General features: G+C 16.8%; 6 protein-coding genes across 6 annotated transcripts; 1 reads left to right on the forward strand and 5 right to left on the reverse strand.

Moving 5' to 3' along the window:
- Positions 1-3,419: 3,419 nt before the first annotated feature.
- Positions 3,420-4,373, reverse strand: PADL01_0200100 (Plasmodium exported protein (PHISTa), unknown function; the record flags this gene model as incomplete). The annotated part of the gene is made up of 2 exons (XM_028680904.1): positions 3,420-4,121; positions 4,239-4,373. 2 exons carry the CDS (start codon positions 4,371-4,373, stop codon positions 3,420-3,422), a joined length of 837 nt encoding a protein of 278 aa, XP_028536246.1.
- Positions 4,374-6,059: 1,686 nt separating this feature from the next.
- Positions 6,060-6,715, forward strand: PADL01_0200200 (stevor PIR protein, putative; the record flags this gene model as incomplete). Its single annotated transcript, XM_028680915.1, has 2 exons — positions 6,060-6,143; positions 6,302-6,715. 2 exons carry the CDS (start codon positions 6,060-6,062, stop codon positions 6,713-6,715), a joined length of 498 nt encoding a protein of 165 aa, XP_028536247.1.
- A 1,716-nt stretch (positions 6,716-8,431) lies between these two features.
- Positions 8,432-9,316, reverse strand: PADL01_0200300 (Plasmodium exported protein (hyp9), unknown function; the record flags this gene model as incomplete). Its single annotated transcript, XM_028680926.1, has 2 exons — positions 8,432-9,046; positions 9,206-9,316. 2 exons carry the CDS (start codon positions 9,314-9,316, stop codon positions 8,432-8,434), a joined length of 726 nt encoding a protein of 241 aa, XP_028536248.1.
- A 2,802-nt stretch (positions 9,317-12,118) lies between these two features.
- On the reverse strand, positions 12,119-13,773 carry PADL01_0200400 (PHISTb domain-containing RESA-like protein 1; the record flags this gene model as incomplete). Its single annotated transcript, XM_028680937.1, has 2 exons — positions 12,119-13,480; positions 13,570-13,773. The coding sequence occupies 2 exons, from the start codon at positions 13,771-13,773 to the stop codon at positions 12,119-12,121; spliced, it is 1,566 nt and encodes a 521-aa protein (XP_028536249.1).
- Positions 13,774-16,204: 2,431 nt separating this feature from the next.
- PADL01_0200500 (DnaJ protein, putative) lies at positions 16,205-18,816 on the reverse strand (the record flags this gene model as incomplete). Its single annotated transcript, XM_028680948.1, has 2 exons — positions 16,205-18,556; positions 18,724-18,816. 2 exons carry the CDS (start codon positions 18,814-18,816, stop codon positions 16,205-16,207), a joined length of 2,445 nt encoding a protein of 814 aa, XP_028536250.1.
- A 2,689-nt stretch (positions 18,817-21,505) lies between these two features.
- On the reverse strand, positions 21,506-23,533 carry PADL01_0200600 (knob associated heat shock protein 40; the record flags this gene model as incomplete). Its single annotated transcript, XM_028680959.1, has 4 exons — positions 21,506-22,074; positions 22,414-22,846; positions 23,116-23,265; positions 23,423-23,533. The coding sequence occupies 4 exons, from the start codon at positions 23,531-23,533 to the stop codon at positions 21,506-21,508; spliced, it is 1,263 nt and encodes a 420-aa protein (XP_028536251.1).
- Between the last annotated feature and the right edge of the window lie 862 nt (positions 23,534-24,395).

Genomic DNA, 24,395 nt, shown 5'->3' on the forward strand with positions numbered 1-24,395 from the left:
ACATTATATATCTTATTTTACATGAAGTATTTAATAAATATATAATACATTGTGTTATTAATAATATATTAACAATATATTTTTATATAAGTTATTTAATTAAAAAATAATTAAAATTACACTTTGTTCATTAAAAAAAAAAAAAAAAAAACATTTAAATTAAATAATTAAATAACCATGTATGGATAACCAATATAACTTTATAAGATAAAACAATATAATTTTATAAAAACTATTATTGCCTTAATATCCTTGTATTCTAACTAGAATATTTACACAACATTCATTTGCATTTAATATCATAACTCCTTATAAAAATTGATTTATTAATTTTGTATAATTTAATTATATCTTCAATATATTTTTTTCTTTACTACCATAACGTAATAATAAAAAATTAATTACGATAACCTAAACTATAAACAATATGTAATCAACAGAAGAAATAATAGCACTATTGTAACTAGTACACGTAGCATCTATTACATCTGTTTTTTATTCTATATGTAATATGTTAGTTCCATTATTTACTTGTGTAATATGTGCGTCAACAACTTTTTTTAATATCTCTCACAATATTTTGTATGTTGATTTCTATAAATCTCGTGACAGTGAAAACATTCTTCTTTTACAACAAGACAAAGAAATTCTTTTTCATTATAATCAGATATATTGAATTACATATTATATTGAATATTCACATATTAAATAAATTCATTTTCATTATTAAGATTTCTACATTAGCAACCTTTCACAATTGAAATAAACCTATAATACATATATCTAATTTATTTTTTACTTCACACATGATATATTTAATATCATAATAAATTCCGTATTTCGTAGCTAAAGCAGTAATTGTTTGCTTAATAACTTCTATCAAAGAAAGAAAGAAGTACTTTTCCATTTATTTGCGAGACCTTTACTAAAGAAACACAACTTGGTGCCACACATCCTGAAATAGAATAGAAAATGAGACAACGTTTTTAGACGTTATATGATAAAGTCTTTTTATATTCACATGCACTTAAATCGTCTCTCTTTATTCCAGTTTGCAATGACGAAAATAGTTCTGTTAATACTTTCTCTGTTTAATTTTTTAATATAATTTTTTTATAAATTCTTAAAAAATTATACATTTCATTGTTTTCGTTTTGTTTTTGTTTTTTTACATACGTTCTTCTAATATCCAAATAATTTAAACGTTTTTTCATAGAAATTATTCCTTACTGCTTCTATTTTGGGGTTGTTATCATAGATAGATGATTTGTGCAATTCATATTTTCATAATAACCTATTCATTAAAATTTTTTTTGTTTTGGTTTGATATATGTAAAATATATGCGCTATAGTAGTTCGATCTTTTATTTACTTTGAAAAAATATAACATTTGTATATATATTATAGTTAGCTATATTTTATGACAATATATATTTTTGTTATAATTATATATAATGAATTTTTATATAAATATTATTCTTATATATACGGTATAAGGATATACACGTATACTTATATATATAGGATATGCTAATATATATATTATAATTATAATTTTTTCATGTATATTTGTTAGCACTTTAATGATTTATTTAAAGGAAGACAAAATAATAATAAGATATTTGTGTAATGATTTTTCATTTTTATTGAGACTCTTATATTATAATATGATATAAATTATAACTAAATAATTAATATATTATAATACATTTAATTTTATTAAACGAATTACATATTTTAAATATAAAATATAATTATTATTTTTATAATAAAATACACAATTGTTTTTTCATCATGTAAATGCACTTTTTTACTGGAACAATATTTCCACATTTATTTATAACAAAAAATAAAATAAATAAATAAATAAATAAATAAATTAAATACATAAAACACGTATTATTATAAAACATTTCCACATTTTATATAATTTTTGTTTTTGTTTTTTTTTTCCATTTTCTAATAAAATATTACTTTATGATACACCATAAATTACAATTAAATTGTATTTTTATATATCTATATAACATGTAAAACTCTAATTACAAACAACTTTTTTTTTGTTCTAAATAACATAAATATGTGTAAAATAATTGTTATTAAAGATATACAACTTATATATATATCACATCCTATTAGAATATTTATATAAAATAGATATTCCAATATATAATTTTCTATCTTTAGAAACATATAAATCAATTAACAAGAAGAATTATTTATCATAGTATATGATATGAATTAAACCTGGAAATAATAGTATGCATATATATATATATATATATATATATATATATATTTTATAATTTAATTTTAGTTTTTTTATTATTATGCTTTGTTATTTTCTTATATATATATTTTTTTTTTTTCTAAATTTTATGCTATTCTTAGGTTTCTCTTTAATTAATATATGTTGTTACAAATATTAACATTATTATTTTTATATTATTCAAAAGTATTTCAAAGGATATAAAACGTTTATATATTTATTATTAATGTATTAAATAATATAAGTGTGACAAAAAAATATACATATCATAATATTTATTATTATAAGGAAATTTAAAAAACGAGAACGTATATATGCAATATTATACTATATTGTATATTTATTTGTAGCGTTCTATGTTATAAAAATATATATTCTTGCATAATATATACATATATATATATATATTACAATTTATCATAGAATAATTCTATTATTATATGTTATGAAACTATAATTGTTATATTTATATTTTTTAATCATTATATTTTATTAATGGTTATTACAATAAATTATATTTTTTTATGTATTAAACAGATAATACTAAATCATTTAAATAATGTAAAAACAAGGAATAATACATTTTTATTTTATATGTTTTTAATAATTATTTAAAAAGCAAAAAAACAAAAATCATAATATATCTAAATATGAAGTTATTCCTATAATAATAATAATTAGGAGTACAAAACAAGAACCAAAAAACAAAAAACTGAAACACGAAACGAAAACAAAAAACATAAACATAAACATAAAAATAAACAAGAACACAAAAAATTCAAATACTGTTATAATAACATGCGTATTGTCATAGGAATATATATTTTTTTTTATTATAGAAAAAAAACATTTTTTAACAATATGTGCAATAAATATCGGATCCATCCATTTTATAACGTAATATAGCTAATGGATACTAATAAATCTTAACTTGTAAATTTCTAAAATGCTTTTGGATAATTATAAATATTATTATATATTATAATATATTTTATATTTCTGCTATTATATATATATTCCATAATATAATAACTGATATAAGGAATTTAATAAATATACCTTATATTAAATTTTTATCTAATATATTAAAATTATACTATATGGGTATTTTCCCATAAAACAACATAATTGATATTCGTATAAATTAAGTTTAATAATTTAATCTTACGGGATTATTCATCCTTTCTGTAAATATGTTCATATGTTCTTTAAATAAATTATTTTTTAATGTATCATAATACTTTATAAATAAATAAATAAATTCTTTCATTTCATCAATTGATGCTCCATCTTTAACTAAATTATAAAAATTAAGTGTATGTTCCTTATCTGTAGATGATAGAGCAAGTCCAATTTCATTCATTGATTTTCTCCATGTACGGTAATTAGTTCTTACACATATAGGTTTATCGCTATTAGAAAAATGATGATAGCGTTGATATTCGTATGTAAGTAAATAATCTTCTATATAAAGAGCTAATTCTTTTATCATATCTTGAAATCCTTCTTTAGATATACCCAAAGCATGAGTCCATATGTTATGAAGATCTTCATTAGATGGACGTTCTTTTAAATTATCTAATACATTATGTAAATCTTCCAGTGTTAATTGTTTTGATATATCATTATAATTTATATTATTACATTGTGAACTAAGAGGAATATTATTATTTTTTTCATCTTTGTTATTTGTTAACATATTCTTTTCACTGCTATTTCTTAATCCTTTATTCTTTAAACTGGTACTTCTTAATCCTGTATTCATTTCAGTTTTTACCTCAGATAAATTTCTTCTATTTATATGATAATTTCCTCCATCTATTGTTTCACCTTTCTCACATATTATTATATTCTGAAGAAAAAATAATTGATATAAAAAGATAAATATATAAAATATATATATATATATATATATATATATATATATATATATATTGATATTATAAACGTTTCACATTTATTAACTTACGTTTAGTACTACTAATAATAATAAAATTCCAGAAATTGATAACAAATTTAAATATTTTCGTCTAACGCAACAAACATTTCTTGTATTTTTAATATTTGTTTCTTCAGAATAATATTCTACACAATGATATTTCATCTTAATCGTATTATTCTTATTTTATATTTTAAAAAATAATATTATGTATTTTAAAAATATAGTAAAATTGTAAGATACGTAAAATGTTTTATTATGAATGGTACATACACTATTCTACTTTTTAATATATTATGTGTACTTCACAATAATATATAAATATATATATATATAATAAATTATTATATAGTTTAATAATATGATATATATATATATATATATATATATATATATATTATTTCTATATCTTAGGTTAATCAAAAGATATTATTATAAACATATACTTATATATTTAAAAACGTTAAAAATATAATAATAAATATTTTACCTTTGTAAATTCTAAAACATTCTTAATAATATTAATATAAAAAATAAATATTATTTTAAACTTCATACAACGTCTATATTATAAATTAATTAAATCAAGCAAATTACTTTCTTATATATTATTTAAATAATAAAAAAAAAAATAATAATAATATTAAACAAAAAAAAAAAAAAAAAAAATAATAAAATAATAATATAAAAAAATAAAATAAAATAAAATAAAATAAAATAAAATAAAATAAAAAATATAAATAAATAAATAAAAAATTAATTAATATAAAATAAAATAATAATGATAAATATAACATCAATTCTATTGTATATATGTATTATATGTATTACAATAAAAATGAAAAAAAGAACTAATTATATTTATATATTTATATTTATTATCTAATTTTACAAAATTATGGATAATTCTTTAAAAGAAAATAAAATAACACACAATTTTATTATTGTTGTAATAGATATATAGATCATTAAGTTCAAACTCCATAAAATACATAACGTACATAATAATAATCAAATATATTAAAATAGAACAACCTCTAAATATCTATTAGGTAATATATACAAATATATATTATAAACATTATTTTAATATATAGTAAATATATAATATAATTAAAAAATAACTCAAGAACTATATTTTAGCAATTATAACTGTATTATGTTTTCTTTTTATTTCAACGTTTTTTAAATTCTTAGTACTCCATTGTATAGTAGATATATAATTAAATAATAAAATAGATAATTAACATATATATATGTAAAATGTGAAATAATTATATAAGGAAAACATAATTTTTTTTTTTTTTTTAACACAAAATAAAAAATTATATTAATTATTTATTTCTATTTTCAATTTTAATTTTATTTATTAAAATTTTAAATTAATATTTATATTATAAGTCTTATATTTATAAATGTGAACATAACAATTCATTAATATAAAGAACTGTATATATATACACATATTCTATAATTTACAATACGAATAATTCTAACGCAAATGTAATAAAAATTTTAAAAAATTATTTTATATTCATATATAATTCAAATAAATTTTAAAAAATTAAATTATTCATTTGTATATTTAATAAAAAAAAAAAAAAAAAAAAAATTAAGAACAAAATATATTTATATTACATCTTAGAGGACATAAATTGTTTTTTTAAAATATTTTTTATATATAGAAAAAATTATTTCTTAATAAAACTGAACATTATTAATAATACATATACAAGTTTTTTAAATAACTTTTTCCTTTATAGTATACACACATATATATATATATATATATATATATATATATATATATATATTATTACATCTATAAATATAATAGCATTTATATTTAAAATGATATCTTTTAATTTTAAATTATTTATATTTTCAATCGTATTAGGAGCATTAACCTTATTTTATAATGTGAGAAATAAAAAAGTAACAAATTATATATATATATATATATATATATATATGTATACAATTCAAAACTACCTTTTGTTATTATACGTTTTAATATCCTTATTTATCATTTCCATATTTATTTTTTTTGTCATGTTATTTTATTGGATTTTTTTCTTTTTATACCTTTTTAGAATGACTGTCATGGATTATATACAAATATAAAATATAAAAATATCGTTTTAGTGCAAACAAATCTTAGGTCCTTAGCAGAATTATCACATGAACTTACAACAAATGATGAACATGAAAATAATGAATTAGGCGAATATTCAAATACGAATGAAAGAAAATATAAGAAAGAAAAATATCCAAACGATGACGCAAAAAAAAAACAAAAAATACCACCAATAACAAATAAGAAATTTCCTGGAACACCAAATTTAATGAAATATAAAAAAGAAACATATGATAACACACAAGGAGGAAATTCAAACATATCTCCTAGTCGCCTTGGATATTTAGGAATGCAAAGAAAGCTTTATAATGATTTTAATGGAAAACAAGAATTATATTTTCGAAAACTTTCAGATAAATCAAATAATTAAAATGATAAATCCTCATAATGTTCAAATAAGATGAAATCCTATAATTTATTATCTTCATCAAATTAAGCACATGATAATTATATAGATAATTTAAAAAGAGGTTGTGTTCAAGTGCAGGAATATATTCCTTTTTTTCTGCATTTTATAGGACATTATGATACGAGTATAGATTATACTGCTGCTCAAGGAGTAATTATATCCGTTTATAATGGAAATACCCTTACTCAATTGACGAAATCCCTTGTTTGTGTAAAAGTATTTTTTTTGTCACTTTAATTCAAAATATTAATATAATTAAAGTTTCACTTTTATTCACCTACAACGTACGTGCTCCTCTGCTATACTAGTGGAGCTTTTTTTTTCATATCGTATAGCAATTGCTGTGTTTGTTTTAATAATTATAACAGTGATAGCTTTTATATATATGGTTACGCAAAAGAAGAAAAAATTCATGGAAAGGTGAATACAAGAAACATTTATGTACGTAATGTATTTTATAGAATATGAAGAATTTTACTAATCAGTGATATATGAATTATATTTTATGATAATTTTTTTTTTTTTTTTTGCACGTGAAATGATATTATTAGAATAATATTTTCTTAATAAAGAACAATATTTATATTCATTAATTACATCCAAAATTAAAATTGTATAAGGCAAATATTTTACATAATATATATTTATTACGTGACTAATTAAAAGAAAAATTACATAATTTTCAAGTAGATTTTGTAATTACTATAATTTATAATTCATTTTGTTGTTTTAAATTTTATGTCCTAATATTTATTTTAAAACCTTTATTCAACTTTTATATTAAAAGATTTAATTTATTCAAAAATAAAAACAAAATAATGATAATAATAAAAAAAAATAAATGAATAAATAAATAATATAAAATATATAAATAACACAAATACAACATATAAAATAAATTAATTAATAAAATATAAATAAAATTTCAAAATAAGATCAAAAATATGTGTAGAAATCATTTCAACACTTTCTACTTAAAGATAAAAGGAGGGAAATAATACAAAAAAAAAAAAATAAAAATAAAATACATATATATATATATATATATATATAGTTAAAAAAATAATAATAATTAAACAACTAGATATATATTTCTTAATTTTAAATATACAAAAAAACGTCTAATTTATATATTTAGTATAATTTCAAATTGTTTTTTCCTTGTTTTATTATTTGTTGTAATAATAATTTAATTTAAAAATAACATTTAGAAAACAACTTTCTTCTTTTTCTCATAATTTGTATTCTTTTTTTTTCTTCATTTTACTATTCGATGTACTTATTATATACCATATTTTTTTTAATTCTTCATATGCTTTTTATATTATGAATATATAAAATATTATATGCCCCTTTTTTGTTTTTTCTGTAGTTATATATTGAGAATAAATAATAACATCATAAGCTATTTATATCAATAAAATTCAATATAATATAATTTATATATATAATGGGTGTATTTATCAAAACTTTATCATTTATAACTAAAACAAAAAGATTTGCATATTATATTATTAGGTACATCATGGTATATTAATTAATATAAACATAGACACATATATACATATATATATATATATATATATATATACAATCAAATAAATATTATTATTTTTTTGAAATTTATTTTTCATTAATATATTTTTATCTCCATATCATTATAATCCATTATATTATTTAAAAAGGTAATTTTGCAAAAAGCAATTTTTTAATAGCACTAAAATATTTTCTAGCAGCCTTTGTACCTTTAACACACCATATGAAACCTCCAATAATAATCAAAGATAATATAACAGGAGAACCAGCTATTAATATTGTACCATATCCAACCAATTCTGCAATATATCTTATCCTAGGTTTTCTTCTTTTTTTCTTCTTTTTTTTTATACTTTTTTCATCATTTGTATCATGGTCTGTTTCATTATTTGTTTCAACAGTTGATTCATCATTCATTGGTGTAAAATTATTCATAATAAAATCCCATTCATTTAGCAATTCCTTTTTACTTGTTGCATTTACATTAATCAAATCTGGTTTTAAATCAGTTATAAGTTTTATATATACTTCATTCATGTTTTTCCCAAAATATTCAGACTCCCTTCCGAACAATTCAACTTCAGGATGAATCCTCATTGTAAATTTTTTTAACTTATCATTATCTATATTTAATTTTAATATATCATAATATTCTCCATCGTAATTTTTATTATATTCGGATAAGTTTCTCAGTTTTATTAAATTGAAAGAATCTTCTGTATGACTTTTTCCATATCTAATTTTATAATTAAAAACCTAAAAAGAAAAAAAAAATAATAATAAATAAAATGAAATAAAATAAAAATATAATGATAAGTAATAATTTTAAATAAATAATGTTATATTATATATTAATAATATATATATGTATATACATATATTTATTAGAATTATAAAATGTTTATTTATTATTACATTGTTATAAAATATTAAATATATTAAAAGGGTACTACTTAAAATCACTCTTATCCATAATAAACATATGTTCCAATTATGTTTAAAAAAGCAAGACTTTAAAGATCTCATATTTCCATTATCCAACCTTTTAAATGTACATTTGGAGTAATAAAAATTTATACAATTACTTATTATATTTGAATCTACTGTTTCTTTATTATTTTTGTTATTATTTTTCAAGTTTTCTGTTTATATCATTGCATATTTTCTTTTCTTTTTTTTCGTAATATATTAAAGTTTATAATATTTTTATAGTAATTTTTAAAAAATATGCGGAAAAATCCTTAGGAAAATAAAATAAAATAATAATAATCTTAAAAATAATATATTTATATTAAAATGATATTTAAATTAATATTATATATATATGTGTTTTTTTTTTTTTTTCTTTTTATATTTAAATATATTAATTTTAGTTTATATCTGGGCATAGAAAAAATTATATAAATTATATATATTACACAAATTATATAAATATTATAAATATATTTTTCATATTCATGTTTTAATTTTTATTTTAATTCACTAAATAAGTTAAATTGTGTATGGAAATTACTTATCATATATCAGAGAATCTAAAATAATAATATATTCATATTAGTACTTCTTACATTATCTCTATTTTATAGTATTATAATATTAATATTTTAAATATTAATAATAACATATTAATATAATATATTTTTTAAGCAATATTCAAAAAGTTCATATATATATATATAAATATTTTATAACATTATATATAAAATTATGAACATACATTATATAATTCTATTTAAAAATTACTCGGGAGTATAAATATATATAATATCAAATACAATCATTCTAATAAATATATTTTGAATTAATATAATTACAATCCATATTCTTAATATTATTTTTGTACTATATATACATAAATATATTGTTTTCGTACTTATTTATTAATTACCTTTCATATAGCTTTTTTATATTTAATAAAAAATTGGTACTATTATATTATTTACAGAATGACCACGTTTTTTTTTTTTTTTTTCTTATTTAAATGAAACATTTATAAATATGGGTAAAAAATTATATATAAATAAAAAAGTACATTCCTTTTTAATTTAAGTATATATATAATATTTCTAATTAATTTTATATAATAAAAATAATTATATACATTTATAATATTTTTATAAATAATAATATGTATATATATATATATATATATATATATATTTATTTATTTATTTATTACATGTACAATATATATAATATAATTTCAATTTATAATACTCTACACGAATTTTTTTTTAATAAATAAATAAATATTTACTTTTATAAATATTAATATCATTAACAATAGACATAGATCAAAATTTTTTCTATTTCATATATCTACATTATAAAAAGAAATTTTTTTTTCTCATATATATTCTATATAATATGAATATGCATTTCATATAAATGAGAAATATTAAATACATATAAAATATTATATAATTAATAAAAATATATATATATAATTATATTTCATATTACTATTGAAAAGAAACGTGAATCGTCTTAATATAAATGATTAAATTCATGGGAATTTAATAAACAATATATATATGCGAAATCGTCTATATATGTTGTTATGTATTTAATAAAAATATTTACTTGTATAGTTATATATATATATATATATATATATATATGTTATGTATTTTTATATTAGTAAATTAATTCGCTATAAATTACAAAAAGTTTTAAAACATAAAGTATATAATCCTAATTACTACTTTTAAATAAATAACGTCGTACAAATATTCATTGTCAAATTTTCTGTTATTTTAATCGATATTCTTTAATAATTTGAGTTATAACCAAAAAAATCATTCAATATTATATATATATATATATATATATATATATATATATATATGATTAATTAGTGGACGTAAAACAATTTATTATGGTTTTTAATAGTTAAATAAATTTATTATTATAAGTAAATATAGATATAAACATATATACAATTTATTTAATATATATACATAATTAATAGTTTAATTCACTAATACACTACTATAAAAACAAGCTATCAGAATATTTCATTTTCATATAATTTACTCATTTTTAAGAAAAATAATATAATAAATAATTTCCTACTTTTGAGTAATTGTTATACAAAACATATCATAGTATAAATTGAAAATACATAAAAATATATAATAATAGTAAAATAAAAATTTTAATTATATTTTTTATAATATAAAAAAAAAAAAAAAAAAAAAAAAAAAAAAAAAAAAATTAAATTAAATTAAATTAAAATCTTAAAATATAATAAATAAATTTATTATAATATTCACTTAATTTTATTATTTTGTTATATAATAAATAAACATCATATATTACAAAAATAAATAATTATCAATTTATACACAAAAAAAAAAAAAAAAATAAATAATAAATAAAATAAAGTATAAAAATTATATATATTATAAATGTTTTTTTTTCATTTTTAAACAATACACATGTCAACATTATTTTAAAAATATTTGAATTCATCCATAAATTTAAGATATATATACAAAATTATATTAACATATTATTTTTAAATCATCTTGCTTTCTTTTTTTTTTATTATGATACTTTTTTTTTTTCTCTTTCTCATTAAATTAATAAAAACCTGAGATTCATGTATTTTTTGATATAATATCCATATATATTTATATATAATTAATATAATATAATATAAAAAAAAAAAAAAAAAAAAAATTAAATTACAAAAAAATTAATTAAAAAAATAAAAGATATATATATATATATACATATTAAATCATTTCATATTTTGGTTAATATTTTTTGTACAATTTTGTTCTTTGTTTACCTTTTATCGCTTACATAAATCCACATATATTCTTATAAATTAAATCTTACTTTTTTTTTTGGTTTATCTCTTATTTCTTTTACAAGTATTTTTTTCCATTCATCATGAATTAATTTCTCAGTTCTTCTCTCAACTTCTCTTTCAACATCTCTTTCGACTGCCCTTTCAATTGCTCCAATAAGTTCAGGGGTTAATGTAAATGGTTCTTCATAATAATAATTATATTCATACGATGGTTGCTCACTTGTTCCTTCAACAAGAATTTCCTCATTTTTGTAATATTGTTCTTCATCATAATAATCATAATTTTCATAATCATCATAGTTTTCATAATCATCATAATTTTCATAATCATCATTATCTTCATTATCTTCATTATCTTCATTGTCTTCATTATCTTCATTGTCTTCATTATCTTCATTGTCTTCATTATCTTTATTGTCTTCATATGTATTTTCCTCCTCTTTTTTATTGTCTTTGTTTTTTTCTTGTTTTTTTTTTTCGTTTTCTGCTTCATCATCATCATCTTCTTCTTCTTCCTCTAAATTTATGTTTTTAAGTGTATTAAATAAATGGCTTCCTCTGTAAGTAACTAAATTTGGATTTTTTTCATAAAACTCTTCAGCATTAAATTTCAAAGCATATCCACCCCTTTTATGAATTTTTTTTCTTTCATGATGCAAAGCTTCAAACGGTTTCTTCAGATAAAGGAAACCCTCTTCTTTTAATGCTGCCAATGTTTTTCTCCATAACAACCTACAGGCCATTACAATGACCTTAAATTCGTTTGAATCTAAATATACATTATTTTTGAACCATTTATTAAAAACCTTATTAAATGAATTTTCAATATATTTTTGCGCTATTAAAAAAAATTCATTACATTGTTTACATGTTGGTTTTGCATAATTAAAAGTTGTTTTATAATGATTTCTTAAATGAACATAATTATTATTAAAATACATATTACATGATTTAAATTTTTCTTTTTCATTATTCATTACATCATTCCAAATAGTATGTATTCTAAGCTCACTGTTATTTTCATTATTCAATAACACAAGTTTCTTATTTAATTCAAAATCTATATCATTTATATATTCATTATTTCCTGATAATATATAATAATTTATTGCAAATCGATCCCATAAATCATCGTTTAATAAATTCGTGAATAAAATTGAATACTTATTAAATACACCTTTTCCAGTTTTAAATTTCTTTTTTAACAAACGTTTTGTTGTTTCCCTAAAATCATGACCTAAATTTACTAACTTCCATTTATAACGCTTACGAACTTCCTTAAGGGAAGGTTCTTTCATACTTAAATTTCTTGTGAATGTATTCTTAAATTGTATATTCGTGGATACATTTCCCTTATATGTTAATATATTCTACAATATAACATAAAGAATAATTATATATAATATTTTAAAAAAATAAATAAATAAAATAAAATATATTAAATAATTTTAAAACTTACCAATAGGATTATATATAATATCCCAACAATAGGCAATAGAATATATCTACATTTTGATATATTTAAAGAAATTTCCTTTCTTTTTTCATTTTCTTCATATTTATTATCTGAATAAATAGTCAATGAATTAGTACAATTTATTTTATTTTTATTATCCAATATATTTTGAGATAAACAATAATTATTCCTATTACAGGTCTTCATATTGGATTAATTCTTATGTTTTTCTTTTAAGAATTAAATATTTATTTATTATTATATCAAAAATGTATATATAAAATATATATATATATATATATATATATATATTTTATTATCTCATTTTTTTTTTATTTATTTATTTTTTTTAATTACACAATATAATACTATATTATTTTCTATATAATAATATAGTTATTTTTAATATAGAAATAACAAAAAATACATAAAAATACTAATAGGTATACAAATTAAAAATATGTACATAAAAATATTTTATTAATTATTAAAATTTAATACTTAGAATATACATATAATAAAATATATATATTATATAGTAATAATATAAATTACAAATATATTGCTCCTATTTTATATTATTATTATTATTATTATTTCTTTTTAGTGCATATATTATTTCCTTTCTCTAAAATGGAAATAAGAAAAATAGAAATAATATAAAAAAGGTAAAAAAAATTATTAATTAAATTCATTGTGATTAATATGAAGAATATTTTATCCAAATCTTATTTTATTTAACATATAATTAATATATTAATTATAACAATTATATATATCTATTGAACGGTGATGTTAATATAAATATAGGTAATAAGAAAATTTCTCATTTTACTATTAACACCCTAACATATTTTATTCCTTCAAGTCATAAAAAAAAAAAAAAAAAAAAATAATAAATTATAAAAAGATAAATACATTTTTAAAATAATATATAATAAAAATTTAATAAATTTAAAATTCTAAAAAAATATAATTTCATGTTATTCTTATTTTTTATTTTTCCCAGCAATAATATATTTAATATATATATATATGTACATTTATTATTAATATATTCTATTATTTTCAATTTGTTTTAAACAAAATAACTTATTTCATATATTTATTTGATATTATTTTTTTTATACAATATTCATGTATACAATCACAGTCATAATATTAGGTTCCTAAAAAATTTTCTTCTTTCAAAAATAAGTTATTACATAAATTTTTTTAATGGAAATATTATTTTTTTATATATAATTAAAAAAAAATTATCTTAAAACATTATAATATAATAATTTACATTTAAAATTAAAAATATGATGGAGTCCTTTAGTTTTTTACTTTTTTCTCCTTCATATATATAATTTTTATTCAAAAAAAAAAAAAAACTTTTGAACACAATAAATAAAATTAATATTTTTTATTAATTGTTTGGTCAAATATGAAATTTTTATTTATTAATGGAATTTCTCTAAATTTAATATAAATAAAAATGAACATATAATTTTTTGGAAAATATATATATATATATATATATATATATGTGTGTATACTACCTATAATAATGGTATATTATTATTTCTATATCATTTTTTATATTTAATAAGCCATTTTATAAAATAATTTCTATAACAAATGCTATAATAAAACATCTTCCTAATAATAAAAATTATTATTATTAAAATTCTATGTATTTGTAAATATATAAAAATAATAAATAATGATCTTTAGTATATAATTATATTTTGTACTCATATGAAAATTTTATAAAATATTTTAATTATATTTTTCAAAAATTATATATAATTATAAAATAATTTATATTCTATAATCTTGTGTCATAAGTAATTTTATGTCTTGTTATATATATTTATATAATAATAAATCATTATTACAAAAAATTCTCATTATATATTACTTTAAAATTATAAAAGGAAATAAAACATTGAACGTTTTATAAAATATAATAAAAAAAAATATAATTTATGTAAAGCATATACCTTTTTAGTAATATTATAAGAAACAAAGACACGAAATACAAAAAATATAATGATAACCTGTTAATCTTTATATATATATAGTCATGTCCATTATTATCTTAAAGGTTCAAAATAATTTAATAATAATAACTAATTTATTAAAATATTTTTAAATAATAATTAATAAAAATATATATATATGACTATATATAAAATAAAAATTAAATAAAGATATATAGAAAAAAAAAAAAAAAAAAAAAATTTAATTAATTAAAAGAATAACCAAAATTAAAAAAATTATCATTTCATTTAATTTATATACAATTATGAACTTAACAAATAAATTTATTTATATAAAAAATAAATACTTAACAAAAAGAATTTTATTTTAAAAAATATTACAACATATATATAATATTTATATATTAAAAGATTTAATTTTAAGATTTTTTTTTTTTTTTTTTTTTTTTTAAAAAGTCAGATTAAATACACATGTGTAAATTATTTTATTACATAAATATTATATTTCATAACTATATATATATATATATATATTTTGTTAATTTTTATACATTTTATTTTGTTTTTGAAAATGATATTATATAGTATATTATTTTAAGTTTCTTCTTTAATTTAATTTATATTATTTGATATATTTTTTTTTTTATATTTCATTCATTATTAACCATTTTTGACACATTAATTACTTTTTCAATAATATTTTCAATATCAGCTTCCTGATCCTTTTTCCAATTTTTATTTTCGTTTGAATACGTTTTCATTATATTTCCTAAAATTTCCAAAGCCTCAACTCTTTTTAATTGTGTTTCCTTGTCTACATCTTCATCAAATAAAACTTTTTCAGCAGCATTCCTAATCGTTAGTTCAATATCACCCTGAACTATATTTTTCATATTCTTTATCATAAAATATAAAAGATTTCTCTTTTCCTTATCGTTTAGTAGCTTATTACCTTTAGGTTTTCCATTACTATTTTCATTTTCACATTCATTTTCATCATTACTTGAATTATCATTACTAGTCAACCCTTCATTAACGTTGCTTACATTATTTTCAATATCATTTTCACTATTCAAATATTCTATCTTTTTAATAACACCAGCCAAGTTTTCATTACGAGGTATATAGTCTTTAATTATAGACAACAAATTTCTCATAGATTTTGATACTTTTAGATGATTTTTTTCATTCCTGTTTTTGAATTTCATGCTAGCCATTTTTACATTTACGCCAAATAAATGTCCATTCTTTTCCCTATAACATTGAGTGAGATTTGTATATATCCATCCTATGGATTTTAAAAAAAAAGTACCAAATATTGATTTATTTAATTCTTTCACTTCTTCTTCCATATGTTTTTTCCATTGATCATCCCCATCTATATAAGGCTGTAATTTATTTCTTAAATATAAGGCTAATTTAACTTCTCGTACTTCTTGTTTCTCATACATCAAATTCATAATGTCTTCAAATCTTTGATCCAATTCATGCAAAGCTATATTCTTTTCAGATAATATTTTTAGAAATGATTCTATCTGTGTAGTTCCAATATAATCAGAAAACTTTTCTATACTTAACATTTTCACATAAAATATAGATGGATCTATTAATAACATATCTTTTGTAGCATTCAATCCATATTTATTATAATTCATCCTTCTTTGTTCAAAAGATAATATTTGATAAGCTTCATTTATATCCCTAAATTTTATTAATGCTTCATCATTACCTAAATTGTTTTCTGGATTATATTTTAAAGCTAAGTTATAATAATTACTCTTAATTTCACTTAATCCACAAGAAGGATGTACGTTTAATATGTCATAGTAAGTTGTATCTACATACATATTTGATACATCAGATGACCAAACGTTATATATGTCATTTTTAAATAATAATCTATTTGCTTCCTTATCCAAATAATACCTTTCTTCTGATTCTACATTTTCATTTGGTGTAGCTTCATCATCATATACCTCAGGAACACTTACGGAAACTGCTTCATCTTCTTCTTCTTCAGATTCTTCCATTATAGTATCATCTTCATCTAATTCATTATTTACAAACTCTTCTGTTATATCGTCTTCTTTATTTTCATCAAACATTTCAAATATCAAATCATCATCTGTAATAAGCGCATCATATTTTTCATCAGCAGAATATAATCCTTCCACCATAGAAGAATTTTCTTCTTGTTTCTTTTTATTGTCTTGCTCTTCTACAATTTTTACAGCATTTTTTTTTGCTTTCCATTCTTTCATTATTTTCATTTCATTCATGTATTTATTTTTATCTAAACAATTAATTATAATTTTATTGCATAAATATTGAATTTTGTTAGATAAAGCTTTCCAAGCTATTCGAGATCTCTCAATTTTTCTTCTAAAATCTTCAATACAGAAAACCTTCTGATTATGCCATTCATAAAATATATTATTTAATTTCAATTCAAGATATTTCTCAGCAATTTCAATAAGTTTTTTGCATTGATTACATACTTGTTCATACTGTTTCTTTGGTATATTATGTTTATTTTTAAATTTATTATATTGATTAAATAGTTTACACTTTAATGAAGCAAATTTTATTTTTTCATTTTTCATTATTTCTAACCACAATTTTTCTGATTCATTTATAACATCTTCTCTATTTATTTCTAAATTATCAACTTTATTATTTAATTCAATATCCTTTTCATTATTGAAAACGGGTGGATACTGTTTCATATGCGGAATTACCATGTAATTATTCCATAACTTATATTGTTCTAAATCTTCAATTATATTATCAATAAAATTCACAATTGACTGTTCTTCTATATATATATCATCTGAAATAGAAAATGATTTCTCATTTGATAATGAAAAAAATTGTCCCATAACTGCAGGTTCCACATTTTGTTCAGCTGAATATAATAAATTGTCTTTTTCGCTTAATTGTCTTTCATATAATATACTATTACTAAATGAATAACAGGAATTTACATCACTTATAAATAATTTCTACAAAAAAAAAAAAAAAAAAAAAAAAAAAAGACAAAAAAAAATTAATATGTTACATAAATTGAAATATATATATATATAATTTTTTTTTTTATCTATATATTACATCAAATTATGTAACTTAATGCAATATAAATACATATTTAATATTAATATATTCAACTTACATTTAATACACCATATATTATTCCAATTATAAATATGGAAATGTGTCCAAATTTTAAAGATTTAGAAAAAAAAACATTTCTTTTATATTTCATGTTGTATCAAGCTTTGATTATACACATCTATATATTATATTATAAGTTTTGAAATTATTATTATAGTAATTAAAACCTTTTCTATAAAAATTATGTATCAATACATATTAAAAAATATGATAAAAATTGTATACAATTTAAAGATACATTAATTTTTAGTAATAAAAATATATAATAGAAATAAATAAAAAAAATAAAATAATGATTTTACAATAAAATTTACTATATATTTATTATGAATATATATAAAAATTCCAAAAATAAATATTTATTAGTCATATATAACAACTTTTTTTAAATATTTTAAATAAATGTAATTTAAACTATATTTTTAATTATACTTTTTTAATCACATAATAACAATCCTTTTATAAAGTTTTATAATAATATATAAAAAAATATATATAGATATCAATATGTACATAAATATATATATATATATATTTTCCTAATTATTGAAAGTAGTGGATATAAAGAATTATTTATTTATTAAGAAAACATATATATTATTTCTTTTTTTAATTCTTATACCTTTTTTATCATTTAGAAAAATATACACTTAATATAAAAAATAGAAACAACCAAATTTCATATACAAATTTCTTTTTAAATATAAAAAAAATATTTTACAATATTATCTATTATATAAATAATAATAAAAATAGTCATATATATATATAATAAAATATTCTAAAATATATTTAAAAGAAAAAAAAAAAAAAAAAAAAAAAAAAAAATCATTATTTTAAAACATAATATTATTAATTTTTTCCTTTTTTTAATATTATATATTTAGTACAACCAAAATAATTATCAATAAATACATAATAATTCATTTAAAAAAATAAAAAAATATTTTAATAATTCTCTTTAAAAAATAAATTATATGTGATTATATTATTAATTTACATAGATAATAAAAATATAAAAATGTACAACATTATTCTCTATATATATATAATAATAATAATAATAATAAATATATATTCTTTTATATTATGTAAAGCATACATATGAAAAAGGACAATATTATTAAAATATATATATATGCATGCAATACTGAAATTTATATATAAAATAATATGCATGTATAATAAAGTATTATATATTAATGATCAAATTTTTTTTTCCATTTCATTCCTTTTATTATATTTTATAAAAAATTTATATATAATATATATTGATATTAATATTTAAGGGATATGTATATAAAAATATAATATATATACATATATATAACAATATATCAAATTTAATTCAATATATATATAAGCATATTATTTTATATATATATAAAAAATTAATTTATAATTAAAATATATTTATATTATATTCGTAATTTCTTTTTTTGTATTTAATAAAAATATATAATAATTAATTTAAGATTGTGTATGATGTATTAACATGTCAACTAATTTTATTATATATATATATATATATATATATTACTATTACATAAAATATTAAAATATATGTGTTATAAAATATTACATTTTATAATGATAGAAATTAATCATATGATTGAATGTGTTAATAAATTAACAGGCATTACAATCAATATATATAACATTTTGGAATCAATTCATTCCAAATTATAAAATATATATATATATATATATATGTAGATATAGATGTTGATGTCACCCCACTAATTACAAATATGTTATTGGAAGAATAGAACAATATTTGATATAATTGTTTTTTTTTAATTTTAACAGTTTTTATATAATATTAGTTACACAAAGAACCACATACCATAATAATATATGTGAAATACAATGATTTTTTGTTTTATAAATAAATCTATATGAAAGTTTCATAATTATTTTTAACTATATTAATATTATACATATTTCTCTTTATAAAATTTTATAATAATATTATAATTTTTATTATAGCTATTCATGTATTATCATTTATTATTTTTCTTTTTTTGTACAACATTAATTTTAAAATATTATTTATTATGTATATATATATATATATATATATTATTTTTTCTTTTTATTTTAAATTTAGAGTTTATTCTGCTTAATACTTATATCATCAGTAAATAGACAAATTCTATTATATAAAAAATAAATGTGTAAATATTAAAATACATAACAGAAAAAAATATGAAAATTTAGTAAAAATTATAAATTACATGATATAAAAAAAAATAAAATAAAGAAGAGTTATTAAAATAAAAAAATCACCTATTATGTAACATATATATATATATATATATATATATATAACTATAATATGTATAAATTATAAAATGAAAAAATCAAAGTATTTATTCAATAAATATGTAATTAAAATATTAATTAATATGACAATATATATAAGTATAATTTAGGTTTTTTCTTTTTATTTTTTTCAGGTCATCATAAATATATTCAAAAAAAACAAAAAAAAGAAAAAAAAAAAAAGAAAAACAAATAAATAAATAAAAAAATAAATAAAATAATAAGAATAAATTAAAATCATTTCTTTTGAAATTCGAAAAATATTAAAAAATCGGTATAGTGAAATATATATATATATATATATATATATATATATATATATATATGTATATGTATAAATAAATAAAATCGAATTATTTCCTTTTATATAAAATATAATTTTTTAACAATATGAATAAATAAATAAATATAATTAAATAAAAATATGTATATACATACATATAGACATACCTTTTTTAAAAATCATTTTGTCCTAGTGCTTTTTTTATAAGACTTTTCTGTTCATCATTTAAATCGTTTGGAAATATTATATCAAATTCAACAATCAAATTTCCTTTCATTTGGGGATTATCCATATATGGCATTCCTTCATTAGTTATAATTTTTGTAGTAAGAGGTGTAACAATTTCATCTACTTGAATATCAATATCTCTATCATCTAAGGTTTGAATTGTAAATTTATGACCTGTTAGAGCTTGTTCTAAAGTTATAGGACATGTATATATTAAATCATTATAACTCCTTACAAAACGATCATGATCTACCGTTTTTAACGTAAAAACTAAATCTCCTGGATTTGACATAGGACTTGTCTGGTCACCTTCTCCTTTATACGTAATTGTTGTACCATCATACCATCCATTTTTTATATCAACAGTTACTAAAAACTCATCATCATATGTTGTTACTCCTTGACATCTTTTTCTTGTCACTTTTAATTTCTTCTTACATCCATTATATAATTCTTCTAGCGTTACGTAAAGTGGTACAAAATATTCTTCTACTTTGTCTAAGCTACTAAAACCTAAAGCAGAAAAAAAAAAAAAAAAAAAATTAAAGACAATATAAATATATCCATAAAATGCACATATAAAATGCATATATAAAACACATCTATAAAATGCAAATATAAAATGCATATAAAAAATACATCTATAAAATGCAAATATATAATACATGTACAAATCATATAAATATATATATATATATATATATATATATATATATGTGTATGTCCTTAATTCTTAAAAATATGAATTTCTTCATTAAAATAAATATTAATACAGAATATTATAGTACTCATTTTTATTACATAATTAACTATTTATTTAATTTAAATTTTTTTTTCTTTATATGTTCTTACTTTTTGAAGTAGTATATCCTGAACCATTTCTTGGGTTCATACCACTAAATGGAGAAGATCCTCCAAATATTGAACCTCCAAAGTGTACATTTCCATTTGCTGTTGGTGAATTAGAATAAAATTTTGTTTCGGTTTTAAAAAATTTACTAAAAACATCATGTGCATCAGAGCTTTTAAAACCTTTTGAATGTTCATTATTAAAACAATATTTATCTAATCCTTCTTCACCATATATATCATATATTTCTCTCTTTTCTTCATTTGATAAAACTTCGTAAGCTTCAGATATACTTTTAAACATATGATCTGCTTCTTTTTTTGATGCTTCATTTAAGTGTTTATCAGGATGCCACTTCATAGCTAATCTTTTATATGCCTTCTTTAATTCCTCATTCGTACAATCTCTACTAACACCTAATATGGAATAATAATCCTAAAAAACAACCAAACAAACAAACAAAAATATAAATATAAATATAAATATAAAAATAAATAATAAATAATAAATAATAATACATAACATAATATTATATCATATTATTTATAAGACACAAATATAAAATGCTACATAATTAAACAATACAAATATAAATTTTTTTTTTATATTTTTTTCCTTTTTTTTTCGTATTAATACGATATTTTTTATTTAAACGTTTGTATTTAAAAAAAATAATCTCATTTTTTCCTTTTATAATATCTTACTTCAGATTTCTTAGTAGATGCCTTTCCATTTTTTGATTTGAAATTTCTTTGAGATTGCGCTAGATTTCTCTTAATTACTAAACGAAAAATATTTTCTGAAGTATTGTTCTTATTATAACAACTCCTCAGAATATTATCTTCGAACTTTTCCTAAATTTATAATAAACGACACACATTAATATACAATTCCATATTAAGACTTAATATAAATAAATATATATATATATTACAAACAATTCTATATTTATCTTTCATATGTATATTCAGTCTTCTTTTTTTTTTTTTTTCTATTTTATTCCTATAATACCTTATTAAAACAACATAATTCCCATATGAAAAGAGAAAATAAAAATATTTTAATAAAAAATAAAAAATTTATTTTATTTTCTCGGAAACGATATTTTTTAAAAATTGCCATTTATGATTATATTACTTTAAATTTTTTTTTTTTAGTACATTTCCATAAAAACTACTGGTACATATTCCTACAAATGTATAAATTATAAATATTAATTATCACAACAAATATTTAAATATAAACATATATATATTAATATTTATTATTTTGCATATTTAATAAAACGTTGAATATTCTACATTATATTTCACTTCAAAAAACATAAAAAAATTAATAAATAATTAATTAATACATACGTTTTTATGAAATTATTAATTTTTATAAATATCTAAAAATAAATTAAAATTCTCCATTAATTATAAATTTTACCTTAAATATAAAAGAATCTATTAATAATTCACAATTTAAAAAAAAAAAAAAAAAAAAAGAATTTCCTTAAAAAAATGTAACAAAAAGATAAAATAAAATTATAATTTAAAAAATATATCTCACTCAAAAGAGTTAATCGTGTAAAATATATTATTTCTATATTTAATGTAACTTCTTTTCTTTATATATATATATATATATAATAACTAATTTATATAATATTCTTATATTCAAAAAATATAAAATTAAACTAAATAAATATATATAATATATACAATATATAATTTAATCTACATATAATAATAAAAAACAATTAATTAAATAAATGTTTAAAACAATTTTTTTTTTTTTTTATGTTTTTTTAAATAATAAATGTAGGAAATTGAATGAAAATAAAAAGAAAGATACATACATCACTTTTATATAATAATAATTATTATATTAAATTTTTTAATAAATATAATATTTTTCTAATATTTTCTATATCTCAATATATATTAATGTATATATATATATGAATTCTTTTATAGTTTATGATATTGTAAAATATATA

The sequence above is a fragment of the Plasmodium sp. gorilla clade G2 genome, assembly GCF_900097015.1.
Source record: "Plasmodium sp. gorilla clade G2 genome assembly, chromosome: 2".
Taxonomy (NCBI): Eukaryota; Apicomplexa; class Aconoidasida; order Haemosporida; family Plasmodiidae; genus Plasmodium; species Plasmodium adleri (nom. inval.).